Below are 14,160 nucleotides of genomic sequence, written 5' to 3' on the forward strand. Positions count from 1 at the left end.
GCTTACTTATGTAACCCCTCTGTACTTCGCCTTGACAATAAAAAATATAAAAGCAAAAAAGAGAGAGTAATGAAATATATAAAATTGTCATCTAAAAATTCATTGTCAATAACTGTAAGTAGAGGAAGAAAATGTATAATTACAATGAGCATTTTGTAATATCTTTGAAAATATGTTCTCATCCATACAAGAATTTTTATCACTCCCTTTGATCGTTTTTCCTTCCATATTTTATCAGATGACAGCATAACCCAAATTAGCCTAATAAACTGATGGTATGTGTAGTTCTTATGGATTATATATGTCCCCACTATTTATTTTCACATGTATGAAGAAAAATGTAAAGCTGTACTACAAAATGTCTGACAAATAATAATATGAATTCTCAAAACAACTTACATGGGAAATTATGCACAGAGGGAATTTTGACTTGCTATCTTTCTACTTAAGAGTTTAAGAATTAACAAGAGTTTAAGTTTCATGTGCTTTATTTATACTTATTTTAAGAGAGAGACTCTGGACTCACTTTAGGAAGATCCAAGAAGCTCAGTAATTAGGAGTTGTGCCTATTAGCTATACCAAGTCAGATACAATTTTTTTAGGGATAATTCCTAGGTGCTTATAGATAAAATTTCAAATTCTGGTTTCCTTTTCATGTAAAGAAACTTTATTATACAACCTAGAAATAAGCATTGGCTTTAAAAATATATGATCTTACAAATGACCACTCTTACAGCATTGTGAACAGAAATATCTCACAATCTTTTTTTTCTCATGAAGAAAGGAATGTCAAAATCCTAGGAGTAACCAACTTGTTTTGATAAAAATTAAAACAAAGTAACAATTTTTAAGAAACAAAGTTTCAAACAGCAGATAAAGTCTTGAAACCTAGCATGCTTCACCATTTAATAAAATTATGACTCATTTTAGTAAGAACATGCTTTTTTTAGTGAGAAAATGCTTTCTGAGCTAAGTTTGAACTGCTGGGGGGGGGGGTGCTTGGGACACCCACAAACCCAGTCAGCAAACGTCTTAAACTCCTAAAAGATTAAAGGAAAAATAAATTGGTGTGTATAGAGAATGAAAAAAATCCCCAATAGTACAGCTCTGCAAACGGAAGTAAAACCAAAACTCCCCTAAAATCCCCCAATCACCAATCCTTATAAATTCAGCCCTTCTCTCTTACTTGTTCAGGAGTCCCTAGTTAAATGAACAAGATTTGCTTTTTTTCCCCTTTTTCTTTCTTTCTTTTCTTTTCTTTTCTTTTTTGCTAACTTGTAAGCTGGTAAGAACATTGCCTTCAAATGACACTAATAATCATAGTTAACCGGTCAAAGTGTTTTAACTTTTGAAACTGTGCATGCAAGCAAGTCTGGGATTTCCTGAGCTCTGCCATAGGGGTGGGTGTTTGGAACCCTGTGAATTCTTTCTCTTTCTTTCTTTCTTTCTTTCTTTCTTTCTTTCTTTCTTTCTTTCTTTCTTTCTTTCTTTCTTTCTTTCTTTCTTTCTTTCTTTCTTTCTTTCTCCTCCCCCGTCTGTCTGTCTGTCTGTCTCTCCCCCCTTTAGCAGGTGTGTTCCAGGGTACTCTCACTGAGCCCGGAGGAGGAAGGGGTGCGAGGGCGGCACCGCCTGGGCGGGGCAGGGTGGATGGGGCTGGGTGTGTGCCGGGGTGACCCATTCGAAGGTGGCGGGTGGGTTGCTGAGCTGGAAGGGGAGTGAGAACTTGGCGGGGGACCGTACAGCCGCAGGTGTCCTCGGTCACTTACAAGTACTTTAAAGATGTTCTTTTAAAAGAAAGTGAGCACCGTGCTATCCAAGCATCCTTGGAAAACAGTATGCCCCCCGTCCTCGATGCCATCACCCTCCCGCCCGGGCGCCCCAATCTCCCTATCCCCAGGGGGCTGTTTAAAATCCTACCTAAAATCCAGCCCGCAATGCGGACGCCCCCCCCGCCCCCCGCCCGTCACAGTGAGTCAAAGCGCGGCAAGCTGGGGTGCGGGCGCCCGCGGACGGGCAGCGTGGGGCGATGGGGCTGCCGCTGCCTGGGCGCAGAGGTGGCGGCAGCGGGGAGACTTGGCGCGGACCGGCGCCATCACGACCCGGGAGCGGGGTTTGCGCAGGAAAAGGCGCCGCCACTGCGGGCCCCCCTCGGCCACCCCCTCCCAGGTCCGGGCTCTCCGCCCGCGCGCCGTCCGGGCCTCGCGGCGCGCCAGACTCAACGCCGAGGCGCGGGAGACGAATGGGAGCCGCGGCCGCGCCGGCCGGGCCGCCCCGCGGGCTGCAGCCAGGGCGACCGCGGAGGCGGCGGGCAGAGCGCGTGCGCACTGCAGGGGCGCCAGATTTGGCGGGAGGGGGAGTGTCCAAAGCTCTTTGTTTGATGGCATCTCTGTTTACAGAGTTTACACTTTAATATCAACCTGTTTCCTCCTCCTCCTCCTTCTCCTCCTCCTCCGGGACCTCCTCCTCCTCCTCCTCCTCTTTCTCCTGAGAAACTTCGCCCCGGCGGTGCCGAGCGCCCGCTGCGCAGCCGGGAAGAGTCGCCCGCGAGGCGGTGGGCAGCGGGTGGCGGCGGCCGGTTTACCCCACCGCTCTCGGCGGAGCTTCGCGCCCGCCGCGCCATGGCCAGGAGACCCCGGCACAGGTAACGGGGAGCCGGGGCGGGCGGTCTAGGGAGGGGGCGCGCGCGGGGCGCTCAGGGCCTGGGAGCAGGTGGGAATTCATTCCCAGACCTTCTGCGGGGCTGTCAGCCTCTGCCTGGGGCGCTGGGGAGACGGATGAATGGGAAAGTGTGCGGGACGGTCCGGACCTGGCAGAGCGGGGCGGGGTGGGGGGGATACATTTCTGTTTAAGGCTTGGGGGGTAAGGGGAGGAACACGTTCCGGCGCGGGACAGAGCGGCGATGCCCGTAGCCCGGGGGAACTCACCAGGTGCCTGGCTTGATGCCCCGGGTGCCAGCGAGGGAGTCGCAGCCTAATTGCTAGATGCATTGAGATGTGTTTGGACTTGAGATTGCAGAGCATATGGCAGATAGAGGCAAAAGGCTAGGTTTGTTTCGTAGCTGCAGGTAGTTCATTTAAATTTCATTCATTCTTTATGGATGGCAGGAGGAGTGTCAGCTGACAGGCGGCTGCGGAGACGATTTTAGGGAGGGATGGAACAGGTCTGCAAGTTGTTCGCAGCCCTGGTTTGGAAGATTCGAGTCCTGATCGTGTGAAAGGCTTTAATTTAGGTCTATTGCAAATGTCGAGGGCACGCGCGCGCCTCCTCCCCCCGCGTTGCACATGTCACCGCACTTGCAAGGCCGGCCGCGACGGTGGGAGACAGTCCCTCTTGCACGTTGGCCTCACGGATGGGTTGAGGGGACAGAACGAGAGAAAGAGAGAGACAGACAGACTCGTCCGAACTGTCATTCGCTGGCCGTGCAGCTTCTATCGGCCTCAGGATTTCCGGGACTGGACACGCCGGGGCTCCCTGAGCGACCGGTGCGGAGGGGAGGGGAGGGGAGGCTGGCACGGTGGCAGTGCCCGCCGTGGCAAAGGACTAGAGCTCCACAGTCCCCAAGGTCGCTGCAGCGCACCCGGGGGGCAATGACCACAGACTGCCCCCGGGTGGGGGTGGGGAGCGAAAGACCCGGCGGGCGCCGTGCGCCGTGCGCACACGTGGACGCCCGGAGCTGGCCCTGGCTCTCGCTCCTTTTGGTCACCGGCCCCAGGCGGGGCCACTGGAAGGACCTCCGAGAATCCATCCGTGCGGGGGGTCGGGGGGGGGTAGGAATAAAAGTCCTGCAGGCAAAGCATACCTTCCGGCTTCCCATCGCGTGTTTAATTTGCGCCTAACTTAATTGCTTTTCTTTTCTTTTTTTTTCTCTTTTAAGCCGGCAGGCACCAGTCCCCGAGCGTCACCGGGAAGTTGCAAAGAGCCTGGGCGCGGGCCCTGCCTGCGCACCCCAGCCGGCCTGCGCGGGGAGCGGCACCTCGGCTTGGCTGGGTGTCAGGGAAAAAGAGGGGGGCAACTTAGGCGCAGTGGGGGGGACTTTGGCTCCCTAAGGCCTCGCCCAGGGCCCTCCGCGCGCAGGGCTGGGGCGCGGCGTTTCGAGAGGTTTCACCTTTCCCCTTTGGGAGCGCCGGGGTCACCTGTTCGGTTGAGAGCCAAACCTGCAGCTGGGAAGGCGGGGGCTGGCGGAGGGTGAGAGGAGAATGGGGGGGGGTGCTGGGAGGCGGTGCGGCCGAGGCTCTGCGCCCCAAGATCTGTTGCCCCTGCGGGGCGGGGCCGCTCAGGTTCCCCGCCGCTCTCAGGTAGCGGGGAGGGGAGGCTGCGGGGAGGGGCGGGAGCCTTGAACCTGGCCTGGGTGTGTGTTGGGCGGGGTGGGGGGGCGTGAGGGTGGGAGAAGAGAAACCCGGCTGCGGCGGGATCCGAGCCATTTCTTGCAAGGCAAGCGTCAGCTAGGCAAGGGATTATTAACCAGGTCAGCGAAATGCTTAGGAACCCCTTTTCTAGAATCACAGTAGCGGCCGCAAGGCACTTCCTCTCCCGCTCCCCTCCCTTTTCCCAACACCCCTCCCCACACCCCGCTCCCCACACCAGCGCCCCTTTTCTTTTTTCGTTTCTTTGCACGGTTTGGTTCCTTGACAGAATGCAACATTCATACTTGTACCCTGGTAACCACACCGGGTCTAGCAGGTGGAGGAGTCGTGTGCATCAAGCCTGAACGCAGCCTTTGAAAGTCTGTTGACTGTTAGGTCTGAGATCTTGTCAGAGCAGATAAAGGAAAAGTTATTTCAGGTCCTTAGTAGAAATTAATCATGCTACTGAGGTGATCGGGTCACTTTAGAGAGCAAGGAAGTCGCATGCAAAGCTCAAAGAGGAGCCCCCTGCCCAGCCAACTCGGCTGAGAGCAGCCCAGGGCTGGCTGGCTGTCCTCCGGGGCGCCTTCAGCACCTGCAGGAGTCAGTCACAGGCCACGTCCCCCGCCCCCCCGACACACACAGATCTTGGCTTTGCACGTCTCCGCCTCCGGGCTTGGTTTTAAAAGAGGAACGGAAGATACTGGGGCATCATGTACGCGCGCTGGAAAGTACCTTAGAAATAGAATCTAATCCCTCGGTGGAGGGGAGGGACTGGGGAGTTGGTGGGGGAAGAGGGTAGCGAGGGAAAGAGCCCGAGAGGGAAGAGGGGGAGGGAGGGAAGCCAGGAAAGAAAGCAACAAAGCGATTTGCACCAGAGCCCTCGTCCTGGTTGATCCCTGTACGTTTACCTTACCTTGGCTGCCCCCTGTGGACGACTGAATCTGGTGCTTATTCCTAGAACAGATTCTTCTGTTTACCCGGAGGGGCCCAACGACTAGCTTGGAGAATGTCCTCCACAGTTCTGAAAGGGTGATCTCCCAGATCTAGACAAATCCAAAGGCTTAATTTGAGTTAAATATATGGCTCCATTCAAAGGTCTACCTCATTTGAGGGTTTTCCAAAGAGCTCTTCAGTATGTGCCTTCAAAAAGCCACTGCCTTCAAAAAGCCACTGACAGCCCTAGACTTATAATAACTACCCCTCCCCAAATATATGGGAAAATGACTACAGTGTATGAATACAATTTAGTGGATTTTTTTTTGTAATTGTGGTAGTATTTTTTTTGTCAGTTGTGGGGTTTGAACTCAGGGACTGTATGTGGTCCCGACCTTTTGTGCTCAAGGCTAGTACTCTATCACTTTGGGCCACAGCTCTACTTTTGGTTTTCTGGTGGTTAGTTGGAGATGAGACTTTCCTGCCTGGGCTGACTTTGAACCAAGATCTTCAGATCTCAGCCTTTTGAGAATTACTAGTTGGGATTACAAGCTTGAGCCACCAGCACCTAGATAATGGAAGTATTTTGAAGTTAGAACACATCCAGTCACCTTGCAGCCTGAACCATCAGTTGTTGTCCAGAATAATAGTTTTAAATTACAAGAGTCCCAATTCATGATTTTAAACACTTTTGCTTGCTTTGTAGGGAGGTTGGTAACATATACTTGTGAGCTATTTGGGAAGAAAAAACCCATTCTAAATATAGATTTTCTCTTTACCAACTATTTGTATTATGATAGTGCTTTGTAATCATTTTTATTTGTCTGAGCTTAATGTAATTCCCAATATGACAAGGAAAAAATTCAGTATTTTAAGGATATAATTTTTCATCTCTTAAGTTCTAAAAGGAAAATTACAACTAGAAGTAAAATTACCTCCATTTATTCAATAAATGATTAATAAACATTAAGCATGTAATTACTTCAGATATCATCAAAATTCATAGTTTTACTCAAGTAGCAAAAGAAAAAAAACACTTGAAGATAATAATGCTTAGAAAAAAACCATAGATTTCCTTAGGGGGGAAATCCCTTGGTTTTTTAAAATGAGATATATTTTAGGATATTTTAAACACCATTTAGTCAGAGATAGTAGAACAAGAGTTAGTAGAATTCTGCCTAATTATTCACTTGTTACTCTGGAAACCAAGTTTTGTAAACATAGCCACAAGTTAGGTCATACAGACTCAGAGATACAAATAATTTGATATTTATGTTAGTTGCAAAAGAGTTTGATTACTTGATGGGTTTATCTTTTCTTGGGCTAAAACAATCTTTTCCTCTTAAATTCTCCTACTCTTCTAATCTTTAAAGGATGACTGTAATTATATTATTAGAGATTTTCTTTATGGAAGTTGTTAAATTTTAGTTGAACACCCCCTCCATTAGAACATAATTGATTTGTTTATCAAAGTTTTTGAGTATGCACTTATATAAAGGATGTAGACTCTTGTTCCTTTTCTTGTCCTTAACATTAAATTTTAAACTTAAGCCTTTATTGGTTGGATGGTTGCCAAACATGTAATTTGTCACTGGTCTAACAGTAACAGCAGGTTTAAACATGCAGAGCAATAGAAAGTGCCAGGCCCTTTGCTGTATCTGTGGATACCAATAACAGCAGAACCAGTTTATAATACTACAGCAACAGAATTCAGAACACAGTCTTATTGTGCAAGCTCGTGAAGTTTTATCTCCCTTATTTTAAAAAAGCTTATTGAGGAGTTTTTGTGCCGGTTTTATAATCCAGTAATTTAAATCCTCTTGTTTCAGCCCATGTCTGCCCATTCTTCTTTCTGCAGTATATACAGTAGTGATGAAGATGATGAAGACCTTGAGATGTGTGATCATGACTATGATGGGCTGCTTCCTAAGTCTGGAAAGCGTCACTTGGGGAAAACTAGGTGGACCAGGGAAGAGGTAACTAATCACTCTATCAAAACACGGGGAAATATAGCCTCTACAATTTATGAAAAACAACCTGGTAGCTAATGCCACGGGTGCTTGTGAATGGGCTCATCAAGAGCTTATCCCAGCCATCTTGTGTCATGCCCTCAGCTTTACCACTCCCAGACAAGCTCATTCTGCCATCCATTGCCAAACTATTTGTAGTTCTTTGAATCTCTCTCTTCTCCCTTTATGCTACATTCCTTTTTGTCTGTTGAGTTCTCATTCCTGGCTCCCACTACTTCTTGCTACTTTTTCATTACCTGTGAAATCATTGACTCTTCTATAAAACCATCCCTGGCTTCTTGCAATAAGATTGAATGCATCTGCCTATATTCCCATGTCACTAGATGCCTGTTCTGCCTAATTGTTGCAATTGCATAATGTTTCTCCTAGTAGATTACAAGTCTCTTGAAGGTAGAGCTAAATGTTTCTTCATCTTTGTGTACTTTGAACACAGAATTACTTGCTGCAAAGAAGGCCATTCATAAAGACTGAATAAATGAATGAATGGGATTGCTATTTCTAAAACAAAACACTCATAGACTTCATCTTGTTATATTGTCTTCCTTTAAGGTTCTTGACATAAGATATTTCAGAGCCTATGTTTGCTCTAAAAGCATCTAGTAATGGCTAGAGCTGTATCTGCTCCCTATCATTTCTTTTCTGCTAGTTTATCAAAAGCTTGTTTTTGTGGAAATGGAAAATCCTTCAGAAGAAAAATTATTAATGTGTGAAGGAAAGTTACTTTTATGTTAGAACAAATGAAGTTAATTCAAATGAAGTAAATTCCCTTTCATTTCCATTTCTGGTTAAACCAGAATCTCTATTGACAGGCAGATAGAATTCCCAGGGAGGCACATAAGAAATATGGTTCATCTAGAGAGATTATGAAGTAGATGGCCTTTGGGGATAAAGAAGTTCTTATGTCAACACTGGTTTCCTAAGTCCTGTATCTGTATTGTACCAGCAACTTGCATCATATATGAATTTATCTTTTGAAGAAAAAGGAACACATTTAGAAAGACATTTGTGGAACAAATAGGATAATGGGAAAAATATGGAATGATACAAGCAATTGCTGAAGAACATTGTTTTTCATGTTCCATAGTTTTACTTAAATAAGCATTGAATACATTGATACCAAAACTAAATTATTTTATTACATTATACATGCCTTAAAGTTAGGTACAAAATGATTATCTTCTATTTTTTATGAAGGTTGAACAAACTGTAAATATCCTTTCTTAATGTAGATCTTATCTTTGCCCTAATTTAATAGCTACTGAGCCTAACAATTGAAATTCACTTAAAACTCTTACTATACAGTTACTATACATCAGACACCCAATATATGCCAAGCATTCTTGTGAAGTTTTGTATAATTACTTTATGTAATTCCCATATAATTCTGATGATATACATATTAATTTCATTTATAGATGATAATACTAAAGTCTAGAAGGTAAAATGATATACCCTATCTTTATGCAACTAACAATACCATCTGATGCTAAATAAATCTCTTCTTTAAACCAATGGATTAAATTCATATCCTGTGTATTTGGATACTATTGAGGTTGTTTTCCTGAATTGGCTCATGGGCTTGGTTCCCTTGTTCATATAAGTTGAATAGAATTAGGTATTCAGTAAATTTCTGATATTCTAGGATTACCTTTAAATGTTCTAGGATGAAAAACTAAAGAAGCTCGTGGAACAAAATGGAACAGATGACTGGAAAGTTATTGCCAATTATCTCCCGGTAAGTTAATAATTTTCTTCCTTATAAGAAATTGTCCCACAGAATTAATTAAAATATTCTCATAGACATTCCTAGGATATTACATATTTGTGTCTTATTTTCCCTTTGTGCCAGTTCTGGGGCTTGAACTCGGGCCTGAGGATTTTTTTGCTCAAGGCTGACATTCTACCACTTGAGCCACAGCTTCACTTTCGTAGGACATTCCATATTTGTCTCTATATAAGAAGCAGGAGGACGGGGCTGGGAAGGTGGCTCAGTGGTAGAGTGCTTGCCTTGCATGCCTGAGGCCCTGGGTTCGATTCCTCAGCACCACATAAGCAAAAAGAAAAAAGCCGGAAGTGGTGCTGTGGCTCAAGTGGTAGAGCGCTAGCCTTGAGCTGAAGAGCTGAGGAACAGCGCCCAGGCCCAGAGTTCAGGCCCCACTACCGGACCCCCCCCCAAAAAAAAGAAGCAGGAGGAGAGTTCTTCCAACCCCACTTATATTTATATTATAACCCAGAAATGGGCTTCTGAGTCAATTACTAAGAGAATTTTGGCCATATTTCAACAACAATTTCTTCTTGTTTATTAGGACAATATAACTTAGCATTTGTTGATCTGTTACAACGTAGAAGATTAAATTTGCTTTTTTTTCTCCTAGTGAGCTTCTTCTATCTACATCCTCTGCTTTCATCGGTAACCCTATCTTTACTCCCTAGGTTTAAAATTTTGACATGGGTTCTCACTTATCCCACTAGCCCATCCTTACATCCATGTAGGTTACTAAGAAGCCTGGAATTCCTTTGTAGACTATCTTATCTTTTTCATTCCAATGTCAGGCTACAGGTTACACCTATCCTCTTACCTGGGCTGTTAGAGCAGCTTCCTAACTAGCTGCCCCAGTTGTAGCTTTTCATTCTTCCATCAGTCCCAAACACTATTGGTAGATGGAGCTTCCTAAAGTACAATTTGTATGTTATCTTTTCCAAACTAACAAGCCTGGGACTGTAGCTCAGTGGCACAGCTATTGCCTAGCACGTGAAAGGCCCAGGATTTAATCCTCAGCCCTAAAACAATAAAAATAAAAATAAACCACCCATGTGACTTAGAGTCTCACAAATTAAGTAAACAGTCTTGACCTGAAACAAAGGCCCTCCTACTTAGGGCCACCAGGCTTCTATCTACTTCCTCTCCACAGCAGCTTTGGATATTTCTACTTTCCCTCCTCTGGGCTTTGGTTTCTGCTGATTTCATTTCCTAGATTGCTCTCCTTTTGCTTCACCAGTTAGATGTCCTGACCATTGGACTGACCAAGTCCATATCAAGGACTATTTTGGATTCCTCCTAAGGGAATCCTTCTCATCCAGACTCTATTTTACTTTGATCTCTCTTGCATATGAATCAAACTCAGCCTTTTGTAGTAGTTAATTATACATTTGTCTTTTCCCTCTTATAGGATTACCAGTTCCTATAAAGTAGAGCCTATCTTTTATCATCTTTGTTCTTTGTGTAAAATAAATACCTGTGGTCCTAATTGATACACATCTCTTACCTTGGATGGAAAGAAACCTTGAGTATTTGTAGGTGGATTCCCATCATGGCCTGTCACTATAGGATCTCTAGTTGATTGTAGGCCACCCATATTGGTACATCTACATGCAATAGACTGAGGTTAAGGTTGATTTGATATTCCTTTTATTCATGTGGAACCTCTATTCCCTGCGGGACACAGAGATGCAACTTTGATATATTCTTTAGCTTATGAAGTAATGAGCAATAGCTATATTCTCCATACATACCATAAAAATATTCTCTTACTGCTGTATCATTTCTACATATGATTCCTGTGTCTTTACATGGTTATTACATCCTGTCTTTGTGTGGGTGCATACTTTATTTAGAATCGGACAGATGTGCAGTGCCAACATCGCTGGCAGAAAGTTCTAAACCCTGAGCTCATCAAGGGTCCATGGACCAAAGAAGAAGATCAAAGAGTAAGTTTTGTCTTTTATGGCTATGTTATTTATCATTAAGAATATTCCTACAATATCTTTTGTTCTATGTTTTCCAGCCTAAGGAAGAAGGTAAAGTATATAAATGGGAAATAAAGAACTCTGTTCTCATATTTCTGATATTAATGAAAGTTGGTGTTTTAGAAGTTCTAAACATCTTGTTACAGTGAAGCATGATTACACTGACTCATGAAGTAACATTAAAACACAGATTATTTTTGTGTTTATCTGAAGGTGATAGAGCTTGTACAGAAATACGGTCCAAAACGGTGGTCTGTTATTGCCAAGCACTTAAAGGGGAGAATTGGAAAACAATGTAGGGAAAGGTGGCATAACCATTTGAATCCAGAAGTTAAGAAAACCTCCTGGACAGAAGAGGAAGACAGAATTATTTACCAGGCACACAAGAGACTGGGGAACAGATGGGCGGAAATCGCAAAACTACTGCCTGGACGGTAATATTATGTCACAAACATATATTGGTTGGGAAAAACAAGGGAATGGGTATTGAGTATTCTGCTTTAAATGTGTGAATGAATTATATCGCATCCATCCTGCTTCATGAGAGAAAGTAGATTTTGGAACAAGAAGAGATCTTACTGTTTTTCTGTTTGGAACTTCATTTGTCTATCCAATGGTAAGCTGTGGGCCAAACCTTTTAATTTTCCTCAGCCTTTATTTCTCCATTTGTAAGATGACTAATTACCTATTTCATTGAGCTAGTACTAGGAAATGAATGTCTAAGTATTTTGTAAATTAAAAAACTCTAAATATGTGCAAGGAAAATGAGGACAGACAGGCAGTCAGGCTGATTTTTGGTTCTGAATTCATGCAGCCAATGCAATGACCAACTACTAATTTCCTAATATCTACAGCACACGTCATTCTACCATAATGTAATATATTTCTACAATCATTTTTCTGTTTAATGAACAAGGCAAGAAAATGACCTCATTATGAAGGATAACTATAGAAGCTCATTTTTGTCCCACTTGATTAAATAGTAAATCATTTCTTGATTTTGGAAAATACTACTCACTATAAATCTTAAGGTAGAAGCTATTGAAGGTACTTAAATTCTTGGGCTTCTTAATCTAAAAGTGGAGAAATGATCATGTAGTATTTCTTTGTGATGTTTCAGAGCATTTCCTCTCTTGTGGCTTAGTAAGAGGTTCAAAAAAATTCTAGTTTGGTTAATAGAGGCCTTTTCTCCCCTGTAGTCCAAGAATATATGTTCTTGATTCTTCTAAAAATCGAAAGGGCAATTGAACTTCCTCTTTCTTTCGCACATCTTGCCCCACCCCCATGGAACTAGGAAAAGGAGTCTTAAAACTTTTTTCTTTTTTTTTAAGAAACTGTTTTCACAAGAATGGAAAACTTTAGCTGCTTTGTAATTTGAAGATATCCTGGGTTCGTGTCTTTTCTTTTGGAATCCCATTTTCTGATCTCTAGCTGATAATAAGAATATTTGGAGTGGTTTTCAAGAGATGAGTTGTTTTCACTGAACTTTTCTCACTGGTGCTATGAGCGATAGAGTATACATTCTGCCTATCTCATTTCCATTCCTAAACTTTGTCAAGTCTCTGTAGTACTGGGTAGGCCGCCCTGCTCCCCCCCTTCCCCACCTAAGTCAAATCACATGGGGTAACTTGCAATGAAGAGGGTATTCTATTGAAAATATCCCTTACCAGGAGAACAAAATGGTGAAAAGCTATCACACTTTATAGAGAAATTCCTACCTTACAAATCATGTGAATAAGAAAAATCTATGGATTTAAAATAAGTCATCAGGGAACTCCTGGTGATAGGAAAAGACCAAAACAATTTAAAAGGGAAAACAACGATTAGTGGGCCCAAACAACAGATTTCTGTTAGAAACAGTTTTCTGTCCATTAACTGTAATCCGAAGTGCAATTTTTGTTTGTAAAACTTTCTACGGTATATTTCTGTGCAGAACTGATAATGCTATCAAGAACCACTGGAATTCTACAATGCGTCGGAAGGTGGAACAGGAAGGTTACCTGCAGGAGTCTTCAAAAGCCAGTCAACCACCAGCGGCTACCAGTTTCCAGAAGAACAGTCATTTGATGGGTTTTTCCCATGCCTCACCTTCATCTCAACTCCCTCTCGCCGGCCAGCCCTCAGTTAATAATGACTATTCCTATTACCACATTTCTGAAGCACAAAATGTAAGCTATTTTTGAGAATTTGGTTTAACGAGATGGGTATTTTAACTCCAGGTTATAATAAAGATACTTTGCAGTTGTGTACTTTTCATCGAGCTTGCATAAACAAGATCATGTTTTTCACCTGTACTCTTTGCAGTAGATAGGCATAGTTATGACTATCTCTGATTGATATACCCAGAAACAAGAATACTAAGTGATTTGTCCAGGATTTGATATCTCCTAGAAGTAGTGCTGCTTCAGCACTGTGCTGCTTCAGATCTGATTGGAATGTAAATATAAATCTGAAGATAAATTTACAAATGTGCTGTCAAAGAGAAATGGGAAAAAGAAGCTATTTTTCTGGGCTACTAGTTTTCCCTACTAAAAATGAGAAGCGAATGTAATACTACATGTAAAGATTTAAAAAGAAGGTAGCTTAGCACTAAAATACAATGGATGGTTGTAAGCTCAATTCTGACAGTAAGCTAGAAAAGTATCTTAATTCAGTCATTCCATAAATATTTGCCTTCGTCCTCAGAGCCAAGAATAGAGCTTTATGACATTGATTGTCTGAAGTTTCCTTTTATCTTCCTTTGGATTTGTGTCATTCTTTCCTTATTTCTAGATATTTATATCCGTGGAGAGAGGATTTATAGTGGGTAGAAAAGAAAAATAATGAAGAAAACATATCAGGAAAGATGAACAGAATTATCAATAATAAATAACATAAGAATACAGAGATCCTATGAAAATGTTACGCAAACATATTCATAAACGCTTTTTGCTCTTCATTATCTGTTCCATGGATGTGACTATAAACTTTCCAGAAAGGTCTTCAGGTGAATGAATTCTCAGAGGTTTTGTGCTTTTTAAAAATTCTTATTCGAAGAATATTCTGAGTTACAAGCAGCCTGTGCCACTGGTTTTCCATGAAGACTTCTTATATATTTCATGAAA

General features: G+C 43.0%; 1 protein-coding gene across 1 annotated transcript in view; it reads left to right on the top strand.

Annotated features, from left to right (window-relative positions):
* Positions 1-2,450: 2,450 nt before the first annotated feature.
* Positions 2,451-14,160, top strand: part of Myb (v-myb avian myeloblastosis viral oncogene homolog) — a 34,317-nt gene continuing 22,607 nt past the window's right edge. The window contains exons 1-6 of the mRNA XM_013026911.1: positions 2,451-2,641; positions 7,138-7,255; positions 8,973-9,044; positions 10,925-11,017; positions 11,270-11,490; positions 12,990-13,224. Coding sequence (XP_012882365.1) covers positions 2,619-2,641; positions 7,138-7,255; positions 8,973-9,044; positions 10,925-11,017; positions 11,270-11,490; positions 12,990-13,224 — 762 coding nt within the window. The 5' untranslated portion in view covers positions 2,451-2,618. The remainder of the gene's footprint in view (positions 2,642-7,137; positions 7,256-8,972; positions 9,045-10,924; positions 11,018-11,269; positions 11,491-12,989; positions 13,225-14,160) is intronic.

Source organism: Dipodomys ordii, unplaced genomic scaffold (assembly GCF_000151885.1).
Source record: "Dipodomys ordii isolate 6190 unplaced genomic scaffold, Dord_2.0 Scaffold97, whole genome shotgun sequence".
NCBI classification, from domain to species: Eukaryota; Metazoa; Chordata; class Mammalia; order Rodentia; family Heteromyidae; genus Dipodomys; species Dipodomys ordii.